This window comes from Rhynchophorus ferrugineus, unplaced genomic scaffold (assembly GCF_030347505.1).
Source record: "Rhynchophorus ferrugineus isolate W39M unplaced genomic scaffold, kcgeb_rfMv2 rfM8, whole genome shotgun sequence".
Taxonomy (NCBI): Eukaryota; Metazoa; Arthropoda; class Insecta; order Coleoptera; family Curculionidae; genus Rhynchophorus; species Rhynchophorus ferrugineus.
The window spans coordinates 33,898,480-33,924,594 of record NW_027472587.1 but is presented as its reverse complement, the minus strand read 5'-3'; the positions used below and the strand labels follow the sequence as shown (position 1 = coordinate 33,924,594).

Sequence of the window (26,115 nt, the reverse complement as noted above, 5' to 3'; positions counted from 1 at the left end):
AACATTGTTTTTCTTCATCATGACAATGCTCGACCACAAGTCATAAACAAGTAATAGAACACCTGCCGTATTATCCAGATCTTGCTCCCTCTGATTACTACTTATTCGAACGTATGGGTCACTTCATATGAAGATACAGAAATTAGGTCGATTCGTGTATGCCCCAAAAGATATATCGTTCTTTCAAGATGGAATCCGTAAATTGTCTGAAAGACGGGAAAAAGTACTGACTAAGGATGGACATTATTACATACACTATATTAATATATTGTACCATTTTTTCGCAATAAAAACTCAAGCTAAAAAACTAATTTGTAGGCCTAATAATGTTCGTAAACAAATAACAAGCCAATTGAAAAGTCCCCAGCCTGACACATAGATGGCACTGAAATAATTAAATCCATATGTTTTTAGTTAGCCCTAACACTCAAAAGATGTATAAATTTGACAGCTGTCGGATCATTAGTTTGTGAATTATAGCATTTTGAGCGAAACAACTTTTGTTATTGTGAAAAAAATTATTAAAAAGTAATTTCACGTGTTGATAAAATATTGTTTTTTGAAGGGAAAAATACAGTTGAAACAACGCCAAGTTGATGCCGAGTTTCCGGATGCTGCTCCAGGAAAATCAACCATCAATGATTGGCATGCTAAGTTTAGACGTGGTGAAATGAGCACAAATGATCCACAAAATGATTTTAAGTGACCGTAAATTGAAATTGAATTAAATAGCAGACACCCTAAAGATATCAATTAAACGTGTACATCATATCATTCACGAATATATGCGAAAGCTCTGCGGAAAGTGGGTGCCAAGAGAGCTCATTTTTGACTAAAAACAACGAGTTGATGATTCGGAGCAGTGTTTGAAGATGATCAAGCGTAATAAACCCGAGTTTTTGCGTCGATATGTGACAATGGATGAAACATGGCTCTATCATTTCATTCCGAAGTCCAATCGCCAGTCATCCAAATGGACTGCACACGATGAACACATTCCAAAGCGTGGGAAAACGCAACAGGCGGCTGGCAAAGTTATGGCGTCTGTATTTTGGGATGCGCATGGAATAATTTTCAATGACTACCTTGAGGAAAGAATGGCCGCATTTGAAGAAAAAAAAAGTAGTGCTTCACCAAGGTAATGCTCCGTGTCACAAGCTATGAAAACAATGGCAAAAATCCATGAATTGGGCTTCGAATTGCTTCCTCATCCACCATATTCTCCAGATCTGGCCCCCAGCGACTATTTCCTGTTCTTAGATCTCAAAAGTATGCTCGCTGGGACGAAATTTTAAGACAAATCGTACTACAAAAATGGTATTAAAAAGTTGGAGGGTCACTATAATCAGTGTATCACCCTTGAAGTTAATTATGTTGAATAAAAAAACTAATTTTGCCAAAAAAATGTGTTTTACTCTGGTAGGCTGTGGACTTTTCAATTCACTATTACTAGTTGGATTTACCCGAAATGCCAAATAATAAGAGAGGCAAGTTTTGTTGGCAATAACTGTATAATGGTACTCAGTAACAGTAAAGCGAAGAAACGATCAATAATATTCAGGATTTGTCACGTTTCAAGCAAGCGAACGGTACATCTCTAAAAATTCGAGTTATGTGACCATATCCAGCGCAAACTGCGGAAAAAACCAATACATGTCTTCTCCTTAACCCTAACGAGAGAACCGGGAGCGGGTTATCTCGCCCGGCCAGATTTCAATCATCGCCTAAAATGCAACTTACAATGTCCCACGTAAGTCCTCTCGAATCCATTATTCAACAGTTCTTTCGTCAGGCCGCATTTGGTGAACACTTTGGACTCGGTCTCGTGCACGTTCCCCAACCCGATCAGCACGAATGCCGCAAAAACCGCAACCGTCTTCATGATGGGGCCCCTAATTAAACGGCTTGGCAAAACTCGGAGTCTGATCAGCTGCGGGTAGCGGGCCAAAGGTACTCGGCGATACGCTTCGGAATTTTTTCGGCACTGCCGCTGCACGCTGCTAAAGAAAATCGAATTAGTTCGTTACACGGAACGAGAGCCACTGAGGTGGAGATACACTTCATCGGCCAGTGTGAGGTCGAATGTATAATATAATATAGTCGCAATAATGGCTTGATAACGTGTGGTTTACACAGAACTTGATAAACAGCACGGTTTATAAACAAACACAGTACATTCGTTTCAATTAAAAAGGTCAATTTTAGTGTATGAAGCCATAAAAATACTGATTTAGTTTTTTAGACCTCCTTTAAAGTCTAGTTTAAGATGTATGTAGCAGGTGTACCGAAAAGTCGTTACTGGTTTATCTAACACAACAAATATCGTCAGGCTTAAGTGTTCAGTTTTATGATTTGGGTTATATATAATTTTATTTTCATCATAGCATCAAAGCTATTCATGTTATGTTTTGCGAAAGTAACACAGTCATACATCAACCGGTAAGTGCTGGAAGCAAGATTAATATCACTTCCTCACAGAGGAATTTTAATATATTTTATATACCACAATATATGAAACATATATCCATTAGTACACATCAAAACAAAAAAGATTGGTTAAATTTTTTGGAGAAATATATATTCATGAAAAATTAAAATGTATAAATGTGTTTCTCTTAGTACCAAAAAAATAGTGAAAATTAAGTGGTTAATGTAGTTAAAGCATCAGATCAATTAAATCAAGAAGATCAATTAAAATTATTTGATGGAAGATGAACTGCCGATAATTACAAACATATGTCAAAACAAAATTGCACATACAGACACTAGCAACCACAAAACAGCTTCATTTTATATGTCACAATGGATGGAACAAATATCGACTACTATAGATCTGAACTAAAAAGATTTAAGAATGTTTCTGAATAAGAGTATCTAGATGAAAATTTATTTTTCTTGGTGAAATAGAAGAATAATTAAATCATGTTTTTAGATATCTAACTAATTAAAGATTAAAATCACTTGATCGAAGATGAACTGTTAATAATTACAAATATATATCAAATATGTTAGCAACGAACACTAGCAACTACAAAACAGCTTCCCATTCAAAATTTGTAACTTTGTTTATATTGGTTGAACGCGAGAATAATTAAATAATGTTTTTAAGTATTTAACTAATATCAACAGGTAACCATGTAGTTAAATTTCTAGCAGCAGGATTAAAGTCACTTGATCGCAGATGAACTGTAGATAACACTATCAACTACAAAACAACTTCCCTTTGTATTTCAAAATAGATGAAACAAATACTCACTACTACATATCTGAACTAAATAGATTTACGAATAGTATCTTGATCAAGAAAATCAAATTTATAAGTTTGTTTATATTGGTTGAACGCGAGAATAATTAAATAATGTTTTTAAGTATTTAACTAATATCAACAGGTAACCATGTAGTTAAATTTCTAGCAGCAGGATTAAAGCCACTTGATCGCAGATGAACTGTAGATAACACTATCAACTACAAAACAACTTCCCTTTGTATTTCAAAATAGATGAAACAAATACTCACTACTACATATCTGAACTAAATAGATTTACGAATAGTATCTTGATCAAGAAAATCAAATTTATAAGTGTGTTTATATTGGTTGAACGCGAGAATAATTAAATAATGTTTTTAAGTATTTAACTAATATCAACAGGTAACCATGTAGTTAAATTTCTAGCAGCAGGATTAAAGTCACTTGATCGCAGATGAACTGTAGATAACACTATCAACTACAAAACAACTTCCCTTTGTATTTCAAAATAGATGAAACAAATACTCACTACTACATATCTGAACTAAATAGATTTACGAATAGTATCTTGATCAAGAAAATCAAATTTATAAGTTTGTTTATATTGGTTGAACGCGAGAATAATTAAATAATGTTTTTAAGTATTTAACTAATATCAACAGGTAACCATGTAGTTAAATTTCTATCAGCAAGATTAAAGTCACTTGATCGCAGATGAACTGTAGATAACACTATCAACTACAAAACAACTTCCCTTTGTATTTCAAAATAGATGAAACAAATACTCACTACTACATATCTGAACTAAATAGATTTACGAATAGTATCTTGATAAAGAAAATCAAATTTATAAGTTTGTTTATATTGGTTGAACGCGAGAATAATTAAATAATGTTTTTAAGTATTTAACTAATATCAACAGGTAACCATGTAGTTAAATTTCTAGCAGCAGGATTAAAGTCACTTGATCGCAGATGAACTGTAGATAACACTATCAACTACAAAACAACTTCCCTTTGTATTTCAAAATAGATGAAACAAATACTCACTACTACATATCTGAACTAAATAGATTTACGAATAGTATCTTGATCAAGAAAATCAAATTTATAAGTTTGTTTATATTGGTTGAACGCGAGAATAATTAAATAATGTTTTTAAGTATTTAACTAATATCAACAGGTAACCATGTAGTTAAATTTCTAGCAGCAGGATTAAAGTCACTTGATCGCAGATGAACTGTAGATAACACTATCAACTACAAAACAACTTCCCTTTGTATTTCAAAATAGATGAAACAAATACTCACTACTACATATCTGAACTAAATAGATTTACGAATAGTATCTTGATCAAGAAAATCAAATTTATAAGTTTGTTTATATTGGTTGAACGCGAGAATAATTAAATCATGTTTTTAAATATTTTACTAATACCAACAGGTAACCATGTAGTTAAAATTTTTAGCAGCAAGATTCAACTTTAAATGATTACAAACATATATCAAGACAAAACTACACCAACCAACACAAACAACAACAAAACAGCTTCACTTTGCCTACAAATAAAAGCGTTTTCGCAGTCCATACTGACCTTTTATTTTGACCTTTCAATTATTCAAATTACCGTTTTAAAACTCATTTACTTCGCAGCACCTTATCTCACCAACTACGTTTTTCAGATGTTTATATCCGCGTTAAGTGTGTGTGTGTATTGATTTCGCGCTACATAACGAAGATAATACCCCTCAATAAATTCCACCTTTGTTAAACGATGCAAATTTATAAATCGGGCGACTGTTGACTCCGTCACTAATAGACTAGTAATATTTGACGTATAAAACGCTTTATTATTTAACATTTACGGATGTGTATCGGACCTTGATATGCGAACAATATTTATAGACTTGCTTGTTGAAATTAAAATATATGTTCTACTTTTTTGTTTGTATGTATATATTAATTTTTTATAATCCTAATTGACATCCTGAGATCGAAATATATGGTACGACTTCCTAAACACCCACTATTTTGGTGAAAAAAAACGGTGAGCCGTTGAAATAAAGGAATTAATCAAATCTTTCATGGTTACCAACATTTCCTTCAACTGCAATAATGAAAGTAACCCCCCAGTTAGTTTAAAAAGATGTAGTTTAAGTTAGATGTAACAGGTGGGGTTACCATTTTGATTGCGCCCTATCCTGGTTATGTGACGTTTAGCTCAGTTTCGTTTTAACCATTTCATTGTGTAGATGTCCAAATTTTATTGCGGGTAAATATGCGCCACAAGAACGAGCAGATATAGGGACAATATTTGTTGAAAATAATCGTTCCATTATTGCCACTCAGCGGAAATTGCATAAAAAATATCCTAATCCTCCAGTGTCTCACAAAACCACAATTTATCGTTTACATGCGAATGTTCGACGGAACGGTACGACATCAGACAGGCCTCGTTCTGGAAGACAACGGACCTCTCGTAACGCTAAAAATATGTCTCTGGTGCGCGATAGTGTTGCAGAGTCTCCAGAAACATCAATTCTTACACGCGGTTCCCAGTTACACATTTCTACACGCAGTTTAAGGCGAATTTTGAAAACTGATTCGAAAATGTTCCCGTACCGACAGACTCTGATCAATGAGTTGAGGACACTAATACAATGCCAAGGCTATCTGGTGAAATTGAAGATATTTCGTCTAAATTGATAATGAGCGATGAAGCCCAATTTCTTCTCAGTGGCCACGTCAATAAATAGAAATGTCGGTTTTGGGGTACACCGAATCCTCAATAAATTCATGAAACATAGCATCCACTAAATACAACTGTATGGTGTGGGTATTCATGTTGGAAGCATAATTGGTCCCTCCTTTTTGAAAATGACCAAGGTGTTGCAGTTACTATTACTGCTAAACGGTGGCAAGACATGAATCCAAATTTTCTTGGGGCTGAAATGGAAGAGCAAAGATTGGAGGACATATAGTTTCAGCAAGATGAGGCCACAGCACTCACAGCTCGTTGAACATTTCCATTATTTAATGACGTTTTCCCACGAAGACTAATTTCGCGAAGTGGCGATTTAGCATGGCCAGCAAGATCTCCGGATTTAACAGCACCAGACTTTTTCTTATGGGTTTTTTTAAACTCAAAAATTTATGTGATTAAGCCCCAAACGATTCAACATCTTAAAGACAATATTTGTCAAGAAATTGAAGAAATTCAGCCTCATATGTTGTAGGATGACATGAAAAGTGCCTTAAAAAGAGCCGAAAGTTGCATAACGAATCGCGGCCACCATTTAGCCGACATAATTTTTCAATCATAACGAAAAAAAACTGTAAGAGAATGTTGTTGCTAGATTTGACTATACTACTAAAATCCTAGCCATTAAAGCTAACAACACTGAATCAACTGAAAAGTTACAAACAGCTATTGTCGAAATATAATGCTGGGGTCAAAATGAATCAAAACAAATCAGTGCATATCGATTTCACCAACAAAACAATCAAGCACAAACTAGTATATATAAATCATCAAGTAGTCGTATGGAAATACAAACAAATATCTTGGCACGGTCCTTGATGTTTAACCCAGGAGGCCACATATTCCGAAAACACATGGAGAACACAATTGAAAAGTCCCCGGCCTGACATGTAGATGGCGCTACTAAAACTAAATACAAATGTTTCTTAGTTAGCCCTAATCCTCAAAAGATGCACGTATAATTTTGACAGCTGTCGGATCATTAGTTTGTGAATTATAGCATTTCGAGTAAAGCAACTTTTGTTATTGTGAAAAAATGGATAAAAAGGAATTTCGCGTGTTGATAAAATATTGCTATTTGAACGGAAAATATACAGTTGAAGCAAAACCTTGGCTTGATGCCGAGTTTTCGGACACTGCTCCAGGAAAATCAACCATCAAGGATTTGTATGCTAAATTTAGACGTGGCGAAATGAGCACCGAAGACTCTGAACGCAGTGGACGCCCAAAAGCGGTTGTTACCGACGAAAACATTTAAAAAATCCACAAAATGATTTTGAATGACCGTAAATTGAAATTTAATGAAATAGCAGACACTCTAGAGATATCAACTGAACATGTACATCATATCATTCACGAATATTTGGGTATGAGAAAGCTTTGTGCAAAGTGGGTGCAGCGCGAGCTGACTTTTGAATAAAAACAACGACGAATTGATGATTCGGAGCAGTGTTTGGAGATGATCAAGCGAAATAAACACGAGTTTTTTCATTGATATGTGACAACGGATGAAACATAGCTCCATCATTTCACTCCGAAGTCAAATCGACAGTCATTTGAGTGGACTGTACAAGATGAATACGCTCCAAAGCGCGGGAAAACGCAACAGTCGACTGGCAAGTTTATGGCGTCTTTATTTTGAGATGCGCACGGAATAATTTTCATTGACTACCTTGAAAAAGGAAAGACCATCAACAGCAACTATTAAAGAGCGTTATTGGACCGTTTGAAGGACGAAATCGCCGAAAAACGGCCGCATTTGAAGAGAAAGAAAGTTCTAATTCACCAAGACAATGAACCGTATCACAAGTCAGTGAAAAACATAGCTAAAAATCCATGAATTGGGCTTCGAATTGCTTCCTCATCCACCGTATTCTCCAGATCTGGCCCCTAGCGACTATTTCCTGTTCTTAGATCTCAAAAAAATGTTCGTTGGGAAGAAATTTTCGTCGTATGAAGAGGTGATTGCCGAAACTGAAGCCTATTTTGAAGCAAAGGACAAATAGTACTACAAAAATGGTATCGAAAAGTTGGAGAGTCTCTATAATCGGTGTATCACTCTTGAAAGAAATTATGTTGAATAAAACAAAATTTGCCAAGAAAATGTGTTTTACTATGGTAGGCCGGGGACTTTTCAATTGACCTGTTAAAATGTACTGGTGGACGGGATATTCAGACTTCTCAGTATGTAATAAGCTTTTGCTTTACCAACAAGTACTGAAACCACTGTAGATATATGGTGATCAACTCTAGGGTTGTAGAAGTCAAACCAATAAGAATAACATATAAAGATTCAAAACAAGGTAGTGCAAAGTATTGTTGATGCCCCATGGTACATTCGTAACGACAATCTACATAAGGACCTGAAGGTAGAAACTGTCGATAACGTTATAAGCATTCAAAAAACAAACATAAACAATCAAAAAAATGTTAAAATAATTCGTAAATAACAATAAAACTGTTAATGTAAAAATATTTTTAAACATTCACATTATATAATACATGAAAATAAATAGTGTATACTGTATATATGGTGACAGAAATATTTTGTGATATACTCGTAAGTAATTGAATTTGTCACATACACCAATTATTTTTCTTCTTGTTTTTGGATATTGGATTAATTTGTTTTAACATAATCTAAGTAAATTAATTAGATTTCGATGTTTTAAAACGGTTTTTATTCAATTGTATTGATTATTAAAATATATTGATTATGGTGGACAGTATAGCCAAATTTTATTATGTATTTCAACATATTATCAACTGAATTTGGGTTAGTACAATGACGAATGCTTTTTGACCTCACATAGCAATGTTATAAGAAAGATCCTATATAAACAATTAACATGACAATGCTGCAGAATTGTCAAATACTTTTTGTTGTTAAATTGGCCCAACTGCCCTTTATTTTGACACATAGTTTGAACGGTATTTTTTTTTAAATATATTTTAAAGTCTCCTTTTTACCAACGAGGGTTTATCTGGGATGGACCTAAATTTAATGTGGGCTCCGAACTACGGTGCTCGGCTTTAAGCCTACCGGCTGGCCAGTAACTAACTTAGAGACCATACCAGGAGACATCTGGCCTTAGCCAGCCTGGTTACTGACGTGACTGGAATGGTTATTCCTCGTCGGATTTCCCACTATTGCCTATAAAGACATTAACAATTATAATCACAAATCCCAGCAGGATTCAAACACGCGACTATCGCAACAGTAGAAAGAACGCCCTATCCGCTTGACCACTGCGTCGTCGAAGCCGGCTGTAATTTTATTAATATAACATTTAATTATAACGTCAACCATCAAATTCTTTAACTGAAGTTAACTTCGTTAGATTAAAATAAACGTGACAAAACCATAGAACAATTACCGTGACCATCTCCAAAATCATGTTCAATATTTTTTGACATATTCTATGTCATACAACAGTAACATACGACTTGTTTTGATATATGTTGGTAATTTAAATCAAAATCATTTCATATGTGAGAGAATCGGTCAGGATTTGAGTGGGTCGAGGATACCATATATTTATTATTTAAACAACTCATTGACTAACCCATACTGGAGCATATATGAAGGTTGTACCGGATTTCTAGGTATTTTTATTTCATCCTTTCATCCATTCATCTATATTTATTTTTATATCAAAATCGAGCGGCTAATTAATTATGTATAAGCCGAGAGAATGTGAAAGTCCAGAAATATTACAACGATCTGATTCAAGAATGTCCCATTTGAACTTGGTTTAACGATGATTCAATTCAAAATTATTTCACGTAACAGGATTTGAGTGGGTGAAAATATATTTATTGTTCAGACGGCCATATGTGCGGTAAATTTGGAAATTCACAGTCCGAGTCAATATACGGATAAGAATTTATAACACATTTTTCATAACAATGCGATGAAATTAGAGTAAAGTCTATAATGTATGCAACTAGATATACTTACTACTAACATATAGTATCAAAAGAGTTTAAACTTTTTTCTAATCGTATTTAACTTACGTATTTGATTAAAATCACGAATAACACTGAAACTTAAGTGAAATTCTATAATTACAATACCCAAAATCGGTTTATAATCGACATTTACTAGACCTTGACTCCTGAATAACATATTGTTTTTAATTAAATTATACAGTAGGACGCGTTGATTTATTCCATTATATCTTTTTATTCGGAAATCCATTGTATGCAATCCAATTTTTACGAAAATTAATAAACTCGTTGTTAATATACCTTAACTAGAACTGGCTTAGTCGCTAAAGGAAATATTTTGAAAATAATCGGTTAGTTATCTTGCATATAATTTTTTATAGCTATTTTAATGCACTTTTAATATAAATAAAAATGTTAAGTACCGCCTAAAAAACCCAAAAATTATGCAATGATAAACAATACATACAAAAGAATTAAAGATTCGAAGATGTATAAATAAATATTAGGTTTCTGCATGTATTCTAATTATTTTTTCACTTGGATAGACATTTATTGAGAAAAATCAGTAAGATAATTAACATTAATCAAAAGGATTTGCATAATTTTGCAGTCGATCGAGTTAAAACAATAAAAAATCTAGAATATTTAGATTTTGTGTTATATTAATAATTCTATAGTACTGTGTGTGTTACTCTTGGTGGTTTAACATACTTGGTAAATCTTTAGAAGTTATAAGATCCAAACAGCATCAATGTTATTTATACTGGGAACATTAGATGCCAAACTTACAACAAATAATTTTCAACGACATCCAATAGGTATCAACATGTGCCAAATTTTAATAATAACAAGAACAGAGAAGAAAATGATTCTTGTTGTGTTGGAAGTAGTCAAGTCATTAATGAGGTTTGTCCATCAAGAATAGTAGCAAAAAATGTAGTAACTGGTAATAATTAGACATATATAAATTTTATTTGATAGCTAGGATGTAGCTAGAATTGTTGAGAGTAAAAGTCGAAGAATGTGAAATTCAGAGAATCAGAGAAGGTGAAATTAGACAGCATTTCGCTAAGATGTAAGAACAGTCTACAGTGATACTTTGAAATAATTAAATGATTGAAATGATGATGATGATATAAAAGTATAGGTAAATAAATTATTGTTTTGTAAAAATAATGATGTATTGTCTGAGATTTCTTTGAGCTTAAAAGTACGATAATCCATTCATTTTAGGCTAGTAAATGTGCAATATGTTAATCGAAAGCTCGAGGTAGTCAATTCCTTAATGGGGTTTGCAGATCGAGAATAGTAGCGATCATAGTTGATCATTTTTGGAGATTTTTAGAATTTCACTGCTTTCATATATAGTGGTGGCTTTTTCGTTTGGTTTTAACTATATTGGCTGGTTTTGATCTAAAGGACTTTGGTCTTTTTTACGGTAATGTTTATTTTTATGGTTCTTAGAGTTCTTCTTAATTCTTCAAATATGTAAATTAATTTAGATATGGATTGTTTTTATAAAAATAGAAAGTCATATAAAAATTATTTTTATTATTTTATTTTATTCAATAATTTTTTGAATAAAATGTTTTATTTAAAACCATATTTAATGTTTATTTCCCTCCTTAGATATAGTTTCAACATTAAATCGATTATTTATGAAAATTGTATGTATTTATTTATAAAAAAATACATAAAATAGACATAAATTATTTCAATTTCATTCAATGCTTTTTTGAATAAGATGTTTTATTTCCAAAATTTTATTTATATTTATACCGGATTATATATTTTTTCGATATTAAATATAATAATCACAATAAAAAACATGTAAGTAAATAAAGCTGTATGTACTCCAAACTCGGATTATTCTCCGAGTGTGGACAGTGGAACTCCAACTATGTATCCTTTACATCTCTTACAATTGGCGATCCAGTGTCGTCATGCTAGAGGATTGCTTTGCTTCTGTTACCCCCATTTTCAATACGTCGATCAACTTGTTTAATTAGCGTGGGTAGACATTTATTGTAACAGTTTTCGTGTATTTTTAGCAACTCGTGGTTCACCTTGTTGATTCTATCATATGCGCAGCAAGACATTATGTCCCTGAATATTCCTCCTCGATATTCATGTAAATAGATCTCCTGAAGTAACTCAAATCCTTTTTACTCTGCTTGATATTGAAGCAATGAAAGCACGATGTTGTAGTGACATTTTTAGTCCATTTTTCTTCCTTTTGGTTCTTTCCAATCTCATGTAAACTTCTTGAAAAACGTGAATCATCACAAAATTGAAATCATCAACTGTTAAGCTGTCCTATAGTTTTTGCAAGTTTGATATGAGATTGTACCCAGTAAATCTTCAAATGTATTGTTTTCGAGCTATTACATCTTCCAGGACGTTCAGCACAATTCACTCAAACGTATATTTAAACGACGGAAATGCTTTAAAGCTATGTAACTTAATTTTAAAGAAATTTTAGAGCTTGCCACACTTTCCATTTCAGAATACTTTGGAAGACAAGTTTCCTAAGGATAAACTCACCCTGTATGTTCTTTTTATCCCACACTCCATAAATAATGATCACGAACAAAAGCCATGCCTAAACCAGGGAAACCACCTCATGAAAGAGGGTCATCGGTCAATATCACTATTGCCGACTATATCCAAATTATTTGCAAACATTTATTGAAAAAGATACAACCAATCATTAAGTAAAATCATCTTATTCCGGATCAACAATTTCGTTCGGCAAACAACATTCCAACATTCCATTGATAGATCAGGATTCACAGAATCATCATATATCGTAAAAAATCACTAGAAGAAACTTAAGTTCGTTCTGCAATATTTTTAAATAATGCTCAAACTCTCGATAAAGTTTGGCATGAGGATTGGAAGTATAAGATTAACCCTGACCAAATTCAAAAATGTTCTTTTCAGAACCTCACCGTAGAAGCCTCATTTTCTTTTTCAGAATACTTTGTAAGGATAAACTCACCCTGTGTTCCTTTGATCCCATATTCCATAAATAATGATCACAAACAAGAACTATATGTTATTCATTAAAAAAAAATAATATGATGGCTTTAATAACAAAAAATCTATTAAATAAAATGAAGCAAAAACAGTTATATTTCCCAAACAGGCCGTTTTAATTTTATAATAATCTCGAACTGAAAAAGAAGAAAATTTATAGAAATCGGTAAGGCGCTTGTGACAAACATTTCAGAACAATTTAAAACGTTTAACAGGAGTCATCACAAGAATACTATATTATATATAAAAACATAATGAGAGATTATCGAGCCTCAAAAAACATTATATTATTCACAGCGCAATCCATATGTTGCCCGAAAACCAGTAATAGACGGCAATAAATAACACTTTCACGGAAACAACATGCATATTTTGATCACAAACCACCATATTGTTAATAAAATTCATTAAAACTCATAGCATATCTAATATATTTCCGTAACACACATAATTTTTAATGAAGCGGTGTCATAACCGTAAACTAACGACTCATATTATTTATAAACTGAAATAATGTATTTTTACAATAGGTATACAAACATTTCTCTGGTCAGCTAACAAACAATATCAACTAAAAAACAAACCTTGTTTGTGCGGTGGCCTCGAAAACAAAATAACAAAATACTAATCACCCGTTTTAATGAAATTAAAACTAACTGAACGAAAAAAGAAAGCAAAAAATTGTATTTAATAACGTTTCTTATCGTGATTAAATAATAACTGCCAATACTAGAAATAATTACAATATTACTTACGTTAATTTCAAGATATAGGCAACTAAAGTTACCACTGTTTTTAAAACTCGGGTATAATAAGGGGTTTCTATTTAATTTAACAATTTGATCATATCATTAACACCGATATATTACAAATACTACCAGCTAGTATTTTATTTTATTGACACAAGACTATTTTTAATTGAATCTTTCTAAAAATTTGCTTAAATATATCAACACATATTTACCAAGAATTGGTTATATAATGATTTTTTGTGCTATATTACCTGAACAAGCTAATAATACGTATTAAATTATTAATAATTAGTAACACGATTTTTATTCATGTATTAGGTAGGGTAACAAGGGGAATAAGCCCTTACAATTAACTACCGAACTACCCTAAAACTTAAATACCAATTTAAACAGTTTGTAAAAAATAATTTAGTGGTTTTTTTATTATGTTTAAGAAATATATTTAATTTTTATGAAAATATTTTGAAATATATCGATATATCGGGCAAAAATATAGATATTTTTTGGCATCCCTACTCCGAACCATGGTCCTCGGCATTAAGCCTACCGACTGCAAGTAACCTACTAAGAAATCATCTCACCAGACATTCGGTCTTATCCAGCCTGGTTACTGGCGTGACTGGGATCATTTTCCCTGTCAGTTTTTGTACTCTTGCGTAAGGACCATCACAAATGTTAAACAATCATAAACATATATTTACGATCATGCCACAGCAGGATTCGAACCCGCAACTATCGTAACAGCAGGAGGGCCGTCCTGTCGCCTTTACCGCTGCGCCAACCAAGCCGGCTTTAGTAATATTTACTGAATGAATGAATTAAATATTTATTCACTATAGAGTCTTTAAAAGGTAACAATCCACAGAACATTCTAGATTTAACGGTAGAATAATTTTTACTAACGAAAAAAGAAAAATGTAAAACAGACTCATTTGATATTGGATGGTATTTATAGTGATAAGGCCTTAAACAAAGATGAACTTCGTCCCAGTTGGTGAATCGTTGAAATTTTAATGAAATTCTTAAAAAATGTCGACTTAGACTGACATTTCGACCCATAAAATAAGACCAAATATTGGACACCAAAATAAGTTCAATACTACAAAGAAACAGAGAAAAAATTAATGAATTTTTCATATGTGAATCGCGATTGACGCATGATGAAAAACCACATTGATGCCAGGGAAAGTAATGTTAAGCATTTAGAGGAATTAGAAAGGAACTTTCATCGTGCACTACTCCAAATTGGCTATTAACATTAAGAATTAGTCAATAATTAAAGCGCTATGTTGTAATGACATTTTAGACCGTTTTCCTTCCTTTTGGTTCGTTCCAATCTCATGTAAACTTCTTGTAAAACATGAATCATCAACTCTTAAGCTCTCTTAAAGTTCTTGCGAGTTTGAGCTAAGATTTGGTCCAGTAAATATTCATCGAATTCATTGTTGTTGAGCTGCTTAAATCTTCCAGACCGTTCAGCCATGTCCCATGACCAGCCAGTTAACATGACTCTTTACTGTCCATAATTAACTATTGAGTATATATAATATTTAAAATTAAGATCTGACTGTACTGTACCGGAAAATACCGGCATTGTTGAAACTATTAAAGCGTTATGACAAGTTAGTTACATTTTGTAGAGAAAATAAATTAATGTGCCCGCTTTATCGGGAGGTACATCTGTGAAATAAAAACCGGACATATGCGAAATTTTCATCGGAATACAGATTAACAAAGTTCGAGAATATCAATAATCGCCTGTTGTCTGTGTTTACAAGACATTTCGATATTTGCAAGCAACTTTTTATTTAATTTGACGTATGGTAAGAGGGAACTGCTAAGAAAAACTATTTTTACTTAAGAACTGTTAGTAATTGATAATAATGATTGATTTTGAAGATACTATCTTCAGAAATCATTCATTGTACTAGAGATAATTCTAAAGATTATTAAGATTTTTATGTAAATTTTAGTGATATTAACCTCTAAATAATTTTAGGTTTCATCAGTAAATCCAATTGGTTACAAAGTGCTAACCGAATGTTGCAACTAATAAATGCGATAATATGTGCATCAAAAGTTAAAATGAATGTCGCAAGGAATATTAGCAATTATAAAATAGATTTATAGAATATTAATTCCTTATTTGTTGGTGAGTTCCCACGTGGGACGTAAGGACAAAAATTACAACTACTGTTTTAGAGATCGAATACTGGAATGAAAAAGCCAATAATGATGCATTTTTTTAATTTGGATAAAGAAATAATTATTTTAATCAGCCTGGTGTTTTTGTTATCTTTCAAAATATATTTGAAATAAAAATAGTTTGTATTGTGTAAAATTTTTTGTATATACAAATAGAAGAAATCATGAATTATTAACTGTAATTTTAAAACTTAACATATGGCATTTTAATGCTGTGACGTATATTAAGGTGCTTAACGATCATTGCAATAAGATAAACTATAGACTATTCAAAGTTATTTTGTACATACGTGATCTAAATTTGTGACGTCAAAAAGTCACAATGTTGCCGCGTCAACTCTGAGTTTTAGTTCAGTTTGGCTTTAACATACAACAAAATTCTAATCTAAATAAAATAATTGAACAAAAATGTTATCAAATATAATTTATTTTAACATTATGATATATCTAAAAACAACAGTTAATTATACAACCACAATAGTTTATAGGTTAGAGTTATGACCTCTTATCACTATAGCTTTCAAGAGTATGACAACCGGACGAGTTTGACAGGCTCATTTGTTTACGTGTACGAACTAATCAAATAGCATTGTGTCTCTTTTTAACTAGAATAAAATGAGACGAAAACTATTGTCTGCTTCTAAAACGAATTTACAAATTACGACAGGGAATAAATTAAACATCTTGATGACTTATGTATAAAAAAACTTAGCCTATGTATGACGTTTTATTCTTTGAAACTCATTTAATTTAAATATTTACTTTGTAGACCCAAGTTTCGGAAACTCAATCATTCGTTTAATAATTGTAAATTAATTTCTAAATTGTAAAAATTAATTTAGCTCATTGTGTTCGTCATTGCGTTCATATACATAGGAAAGTTAAAAAAAACTATTTCAAAATTGTTTCGTTCGTATATTCTCCATTTTAATATACAAACATGTTTTATTTCATTTATTATCCCATATTTACGTTTATAACATAAAAGTAAAAAAGATTATATATACTTATATTTGATGCTCTGAAGTTGTTACAGTTTTTAAAATAGTCTTACATATGATAATTTGTTGCAATCTTCAGTAAAGTAGAGAAACATCATTAACTTAATAAAATTTTATAAAATTTCGATCACAGGGCGATCACTAGTTTACATCAATTACGCAAAATAGTACTTCTAATAAAACAACCAATGCATGTCATCGAAATTTATAATGCAACGTTGCCGAACCAAATTTAGGATTTGGTTTATTTTGACTCTGACAAAAAATAATAATGTAAATAAAATAATGAAACAAAAATAATGTTTTAAAAAATTACTTATTTTGACATTATAGTACACCTAATTCATATTGATTGAATGACTTAAACTACAGTTAATCAGCCACAAAATTTGTAGGTTAGAGTTTTTTAATTATATTTACATTCACATATAACAACATTGCCGGCCAGTACCAGCACAAATTGAATTTTATAGACCGATTTGGCTACATGTTTGGGCACATCAGACTACATTCTGTCTCTTTTTAACTAGAGTAATGCCAATTAATAAAATGAGAAAGAAAATTGATACGAGTTACTAATACTAATGATGTTAATGACGTGTGTTGGCTATTGTATTGAACGTATCACTACATAGTATAAAACAAAGTCGCCTTTTCTGTCCCTATATCCCTATGTGCGCTTAAATCTTTAAAACTACGCAACGGATTTTGATGCGGTTTTTTTCAATAGATAGAGTGAATCAAGAGGAAGGTTTATATGTATAATACATGCATAATATACTAAGGCAACATTGCTAATTTTAGAGGTTTCTAACGTGATGTCGTAAATTAACCTATTTTTTTAGGCTTATTTAGCAATTAGCAAAAACTCTGCCTAACCCTACGAGTTAGATCAAATTAATGTACTACAGTATTGGACACCATAAAAAGGTCTACAAAAAAGTCCGCGATGTTATATGTTTATCTTTTAGGGATAACCCACATTAACCATTTTTATTGTTTACTTTTTACGTGAGAAAATGGCTTATTTACGAAGCTATTTTAAGCAATACGGCATTAATCCTTATCGAATTAAGTACCTTAAATACAGTGTGCAATTAATATAGATCACTATGGTTCCTTACAGCATGTAAATTAAACAAATATTTCCGGAGATATTACAAATTTAAAATTTGCGTTTAAAAATGTGTAATGTAATAAAAATTGTATGAATTTAGATATTCCAAAGATAGCAGGAAATCTTCATAGTAAGTATAGGGGAAGAGGAATTGTTTTACTCCAAATTTAATGCGTGCAGGCCAAGGGCAGTAATGAATGAACCAAAAATACTGGATCGATTTTAATCATGTTTTCATTGAGTGACATAGGCATATATATTTTATGCCCGTGCAAAGTCGGAGCGGGCCGCTATGTTTTTATATACAACGTTCATATTTTTTCTGTAGTGTATTTAATTTAGTATCAGCATTGCACCCGTGCGAAGCCGGGGCGGGTCGCTAGTAATAGTATAATTTGTATTAAAAATACAAGCAAGTATAAATACTAATATTAATATTAAAATAAATATTCAAGTCTATATAAAAAGGAATTAACAATACCCCAACTTTCATTTCGGAAAAAAGAACACTCAGTAAACAAATGATACTAATAAAATTACCTTTTAGTTTCAATGTCTTCTTTTTCCTCGTTCTTTCTCCGCTAAAACAAATTCGTATTCCGGTGCCTGTTTAAATTACATTTGCAGGCTTTAAATTAATTGTTGCGAGAGAACTTGACACGAATCGCACAACTAGCGTGGCAGAACGAAAGATAGGGACTGATGATAGTTTTTTTTCCTTATTATTTATTCCGCGTTGAGAGGTCGCGGTTGAACGTTACGTAACGAACCCATTATGAAGACAATCGTTCGTTGTGGTTAAGAAAATGATTTTTTAGTACTGACGGTTCTGTTAATTCGGTTAATTGTTATCGTAAACTCGCTAACTACTATGCGAACAAGGAATTATATAATTTTAAGTATATTTTAAAGTCTCCTTTTACCAACTATGGGTTTATCTGGACTGGACCTACAGTTTAACGTGGGCTCCGAACCATGGTCCTCGGCATTAAGTCTACCGACTGGCGAGTGACCAACTTTGGAGATCATCCCAGAAGATATCCGGTCTTACCCAGCCTGGTTACTGGCGTGACTGGGATTATTTTCCTGGTCGGATTTCACACTCTTGCGTAGAACAGTCACACATTTTAAACAATCACAAACATAAATTTACGACCATGCCCCAGCAGGATTCGAACCAGCGGCTATCGCAACAGTAGGAGGACCGTCCTATCGCCTTTACCTCTGCGCCACCAAGCCGGCTAAGAAACTATATTGATCATGAGCTAATAGTTTCTATCGTTAAAAATATTTCTTAAAATATTGAGTTAATTTTCGTACATTAGGTATCATTTTTCAAATTCAATTTCCAACCGACTGTATTTTTTTAAATGTATCTTCACCGATTTCTCTGTCAATTGTGGAAGTCGAAAGAGTGCACTTCCAAGTTGGTCCCACTGGAAGCGAGTCAGGATCTAATGATAAAATCCTGCGAAATTGAGGGAACCCTCAAATTTCAAAGGCACGTTTTCGCATATTTTTAGATAAAATAATCAGATATTTCGGTATAATGTTATTGCTGAGCTAATGTGACACAACTTCTCAATGGTTAGGAGATAGAGGATAATTATTTAAATATCGCGAGGACGTACAGACAACTAATTGTATACTTTGAAGTTATTTAGGTAAGCTAATGATGAAGGCAGGGACCGGACCAATATACCTTTCAAGGGTTTTTGAGGAATTTTTAGTAAGGGTTTGTTTAACAAAGTCGTTCCATGCAAAAGCCGTTCAGTTTGTTTTTTTATTCATCTCCTATAACTTCAACAATCTGCCCGTAGGCAATAAGTATTATTTATACAATATAACTATACTAAAATCTAGAAGATCACAGTAAGTGATCGAGATTTAAATAATTTTAATTCAAATCAAATAAATTTTTATTTTTTAATTGTCGAGATGACTATTCTAACTTATTCTAAAGTCTATCTTAACTTATACTAAAGACTATACTAACTTATTCTAGAGATTATTATTTATATATATATATATATATATATATATATATATATATGTATATATATATATATATATGTATATATATATATATATATATATATATATATATATATGTATATATATATATATATATATATATATATATATATATATATATGTATATATATATATATATATATATATATATATATATATATGTCTATTAATTGTGTCACTCTATGTGTCTATTAATCAGTTCGTATGGCAGTTTGCGTGCGACTCGCAACATTTTATTCCGGAACCTCTGAAGGATACTTATGTTAGATTTGCTAGTAGTACCCTACAGTTCAATACTATAGCTCCAAATGGGCCTACGTATTGTCTGATACATCAGCCAATACATTTGGTTTAGTTTAAGCCCAAGTAGTTTGCGTTTTGTCACTATATTTTTTTCATCTTAAACGTCGATCAATCAATTTGATACGCCACGTTTCCAACCACAATTCGACTTTGAGACAAGTTTGAGGTTTTTTGTGGCTGATGTTGGATTCTCTTGTGATGATAAAACTACTGTATCGTCAGCATATGTTGCAACAGTAGTGTTTCCTGAGGTTGGTACAATTGATATAACAATGGTCCAAGAAGACTGCCATTCATCCGTCATTCTGCTTCACAATAAAATTTCTGTCTGTGACGTATGATTACAGTAGTTGTAAGTGGGTATGGGGCAAAAACTTTTTTAATTTAACTGCACTCCAGTGTAACACATCATGTCGAAGGCTTTAGATATACCGAGAAATACAGCGGAGGAATATTTTTGCAACTTAAATGATAAGTTTTTGTTAATTTGGTTGACTAATCTGTATATTTGTTCTATTATTCCGTGTTTATTAACGTAACATAATGATAATAATAATAATACATTTGATTTGTGTATAAAACTTTCCGCGCGAGCTCACGACCAAAAACAACGAGTTAATGATTCGGAGCAGTGTTTGAAGATGATCAAGCATAATAAACCCGAGTTTTTGCGTCGATATGTAACAATGGATGAAACATGGCTCCATCCGAGTGGACTGCACACGATGAACCCGCCCCAAAGCGTGGGAAAACGCAACAGTCTGCTGGCAATGTTATTGCATCTAAATTTGTAGATGTGCATGGAATAATTTTCATTGACTACCTTGAAAAAGGAAGGACCATTAAGAGGGACGATTACATAGCGTTATTGGACCGTTTGAAGGACGAAATCACTGAAAAACGGCTGCATTTGAAGAAAAAGAAAGTTCTGTTTCACCAAGACAATGCATCGTATCAAAAATCCATTAATTGGACTTCGAATTGCTTCCTTATCCACCGTATTCTCCAGATCTGGTCCTCAGCGACTATTTCCTGTTCTCAGATCTCAAAAGAATGCTCGCTGAGTAGAAATGTTCGTCGAATGAAGAGGTTATCGACGAAAGTGAGGCCTATTTTGACGCAAAGGACAAATCGTACTACAAAAATGCTATCGAAAAGTTGGAGGGTCGCTATAATCAGTGTATCATACTTGAAAAGAATTATGTTGAATAAAAAAACTAATATTGCCAAATAAATGTGTTTTACTATGGTAGGCGGGGGACTTTTTAATTGACCTGTTCGATAGGATCTAAATATGATTAGTAATAGAGAGGTTTATAGACTAAAATATTTACTACCACCCGGTCTGATTAACAACCCGAACATATATACACTTTAGATCAAAACTGCCGAAGTGATCTTCTACATGTCAGATATATAATCATTATGCCACTACGGGTAACTAAAAATATCAGTCAGGATCATGAACAAATTATAATTAGTGGTATATACATAATAACTTTACACACATTTAGAATTTATGATAAAAATGTTAATTCACCATCTTTGTGGGTACTATATAAGTAAAAATATTATTTGATATAATAAACAGTTATTTAGTTTTGATATTATATCAATAAAATTTATTATAATTTTGAATAATAAAAGTTATTTTTGAAATTAATTAAATAAATGACTACTAAATCTATAAATAGATATCAATTATGATATATGTTATAAATAAACTGAAATGTTATTATGAAGTTATTCAACAATAAATTTATACGAACTGTTTATATTACAGTAGTATCTGGTCGTGTAAACAAGTTTTTATAAAAAATTAAGCCATTGGGAAATTATTATATATCGATTATTTATGATAAACGTTCTTATGTCATACATTTATTATTCATATTTTTTAACATTACTTGGTGTAAGTATGTTTAGTTTCATGTTAAAGGATCAATAACTAGTTTAAATTATTAATAAAATTTAGTTTTATTCAGTGGTTATAGTACACAGTTTATGAATATAAATGTGATGTACAATATTAAGTTTATTAGTACGCCGAACTTGATTGATATATTGACTATTATTAAGAGGAAAACACATATACGCTGAAAAAATATATTCAAAGAACTGTCTCCTACTAAAATGTGTCCAACTTCTTAGGTTATAAGAAAAAAGATGAACATTATCCACAATTTTTAAAACAATATAAAATTTTTCAAGCTTATATAAACTTAAAACTCAGTATCATTCATCAGTCGTATTGTCAGTATGTAGCTCTACATCATATTTTTTATCATCCACATTTATTTCAGAAACCTAAGATAAACTAGCTATTCTGTCAGTATGTGAGGTGATGAATAGAATATGAATAAAGAATCAAAGTTGTAAAAAAAATATTATCCAAAGACTAAGAAAATAGAGTTTAACTCGTCGACAGTAAAGTACGAGTACAAGAATGGAATCTAACTGGCGCTAAGGTCGCCTAAAAAAGTGTTGAGAAGATGATACATCTCATATATATTTACAATAATTTCTACCCCAAAAATATGAAATCAAATGTGCCTGCTTCATTTGTTTTGTCTTTATAAATATATTTGCGTAATGCTATGTTATTTGTATATGGCCTATACATTTGTTTCAAAGGAGTTCTTCCTTTAATTTGAAGATTTTATTGTGAAAAATCGATATTGTGCAGCGATAGCCGCTACTTTTTCCTATTTTTCGAACGATTTACGGATTATTTCTCGAAAGAATAATATACAGGTGACAAACTCATATGTCGAAACAATTGGTAATCAGAAAGAGTAAGTTCTGGAGAATACGATGGGTGGGAGCACTCTCCATTTTCCAAGTATGTTTTCACCGGTTTTGCAACACGTTGTCGAGCCTTGTGTGTCTGCTAGTATAGCAGTTTTTGCGCAGTGCTTGGCCCAACCGAATCAATTGTAATCGACTGCGAACCTCATTGATGAATTCATCAAGTAACGTCTTCAAATCTCCGTTTTAATTTTTTTTTTTTTGGCTACCCAGAACCTTCTTCCCAGACCTTTAGACGTCTTTTTTTGTTAAATTAAAATAAAATATTAAAACTTTTATACACTTCGCTTTTATTTTTATTCGCTTTTTATTTACTTTCCCTTTTATTTACACTTTGACGAAATGGCACATACTGAAAAGTAAAGCCTGTTAGCGGTTAGTGTAGATGAAGTTGATTATAAATGTACCTGATGTGATTCAGTACGCAGTAACACCTGTTGTAATCCTTTAGAATTCATTTATAGGTGACACAATTTTCATTGCTCTTAGTAGTTCCACAATGTATCAAGTATTTGTTATGTTTATATTATACTAGCGACCCGCCCCGGCTTCGCACGGGTGCAATGCTGATACTAAATTAAATACACTACAGAAAAAATATGAACGTTGTATGGAAAAACATAGCGGCCCGCTCCGACTTTGCACGGGCATAAAATATATATGCCTATGTCACTCAAAGAAAACATGATTAAAATCGATCCAGTATTTTTGGTTCATTCATTACTGCCCTTGGCCTGCACGCATTAAATTTGGGGTAAAACAATTCCTCTTTCCCTATACTTACTATGAAGATTTCCTGCTATCTTTGGAATATCTAAATTCATACAATTTTTATTACATTACACATTTTTAAACGCAAATTTTAAATTTGTAATATCTCCGAAAATATTTGTTTATTTTACATGCTGTAAGGAACCATATTGATCTATATTAATTGCACACTGTATTTAAGGTACTTAATTCGATAAGGATTAATGCCGTATTGCTTAAAATAGCTTCGTAAATAAGCCATTTTCTCACGTAAAAAGTAAACAATAAAAATGGTTAATGTGGGTTATCCCTAAAAGATAAACATATACCATCGCGGACTTTTTTGTAGACCTTTTTATGGTGTACAATACTGTAGTACATTAATTTGATCTAACTCGTAGGGTTAGGCAGCGTTTTTGCTAATTTCTAAATAAGCCTAAAAAAATAGGTTAATTTACGACATCACGTTAGAAACCTCTAAAATTAGCAATGTTGCCTTAGTATATTATGCATGTATTATACATATAAACCTTCCTCTTGAATCACTCTATCTATTGAAAAAAACCGCATCAAAATCCGTTGCGTAGTTTTAAAGATTTAAGCGCACATAGGGATATAGGGACAGAAAAGGCGACTTTATTTTATACTATGTAGTGATAAACATGGCATATAGAAAATCACTTCATTAAGTAATCTCCTGTATAAAATAGTATTCTAGTTCATTAGATTTGTTCTAAAGCTTATTCAAAAGTCTATATATGTCCAATAATCAGATCGGATGTTGTTAGACGTTTTAGTCTACGCACTTCACTGGCACGTCGCATATTTAGCTGATTAGCGAGTACATTGACAAACACTTTTTCGAAGCACTTCACACAAACACGTTAAATTACACTCGTTATTGGTTGTAGAGTAATATCGCGTTATATCACTTCATTAGAAAGAAAGCATCGACAATAGCACGCATCACTTTATTTTGGAACCGTTGTATGATATATTATATTAGACTTGCTAGCGGTTGCCCATAGTTGGATTTCATATGACCAAATAGACTTGAGTATAGATTTATAAGATAATATCTTGTTATCTGATGACAACTTGGATTTGCGTCCGATAAGCCAAAGATTTAGTAGTTGAGTTTAAATCTAAGTTATTTCCGTTTGGCGAGTATGCGCTTCTTCCAGGTTAGGTGTCCATGTAAATGCATAGCAAAATATTTAACATCATCTGCTTGTGGGAGTTAACAATTATTGATATAGACTGGTGGACATGTTCTTCTACGGAACGTAAAAGTTATATGACTAGATTTTGTTCGTTGGCTTTTATACGCCATCTTTTCAATCACATTTGTATTTAAGTTAGGTGCGTTTGTAGTCTGCTACGGCTGGATCCTCATGAGAGACTAAGACTGCCGTGTCGTCTACGTATGTTACCACAATTATTATTTTTGCTGTAGGTAAATCGGGTCTGTATAGAAGATATAGTACTGGCCCCAGTACACTGCCTTGCAGAACTCCTGAATATCTTGCATATAATTCGGTATGTTCATCGCTTTGTTTTACATTAAAATGACGATCTGTGAGATAAGATTTTTGTAGCTCATAATTCGGATGATTCTTTGTCAAAGGCCTGAGATATCTCTAGGAATGTAGCTGAACAATACCTTTTGGCATTTAAGCCCATATTGTTAACAAGTCTATGCACTTGTTCTATTGTTCCATACTTATTGCGAAACCTAAATTGGTGTTCTGAAATAAACTAATAAATATTAAATGAATACTTCATTATACGTAGGCTTTACAAGACAAATTATAAGACTGTGATTTCACCTCTTCACCCGCTGTTAATTTTGTGGGCTTGTATGGGCATTTCTTCTTTATGCTGTATTCTTTATTAGGGAACTCAGCAGAGAATTATTTTTGTCTTTATAATTTGTTACGAACAAACGCTGTCGTGTTTAGTTCTCTTATTAACAAAGTGATTTATCATCCAACAGTAAATATTTTTCCAAATATCATTCTCGTGTCCTCTTTCAGTTATTATATTAATATTCACATTGGCATTAAGTATGTCTATAAATAGTATAATTAATAGTTTAAAGATTTTAAATTAAAGTTTCTATCTATTGCAAATAAATAATTTAGAAAT

At 32.1% G+C, this 26,115-nt stretch overlaps 2 protein-coding genes across 19 annotated transcripts in view; one reads left to right on the top strand and one right to left on the bottom strand.

Moving 5' to 3' along the window:
* LOC143201127 (lysozyme) overlaps nt 1-18,773 on the bottom strand; it is a 30,439-nt gene extending 11,666 nt beyond the window's left edge. The window contains exons 1-2 of one of the 15 annotated variants that reach the window (XM_076411988.1): nt 18,613-18,773; nt 1,741-1,997 (exon numbers count right to left, since the gene is read on the bottom strand). In XM_076411988.1, the coding sequence (XP_076268103.1) occupies nt 1,741-1,882 (142 nt within the window). In that variant the 5' untranslated portion in view covers nt 1,883-1,997; nt 18,613-18,773. Of the gene's footprint in view, nt 1-1,740; nt 2,001-3,256; nt 3,378-4,745; nt 4,778-4,840; nt 5,123-13,581; nt 13,703-13,752; nt 13,854-18,612 lie in introns of those variants that run through there. The other 14 variants (XM_076411989.1, XM_076412000.1, XM_076411993.1 and 11 more) reach the window with 14 other exon arrangements.
* The window catches only part of LOC143201126 (uncharacterized), a 176,110-nt gene that overhangs the window by 125,023 nt on the left and 24,972 nt on the right, over nt 1-26,115 (top strand). The gene's annotated exons all lie outside the window — the stretch shown is intronic.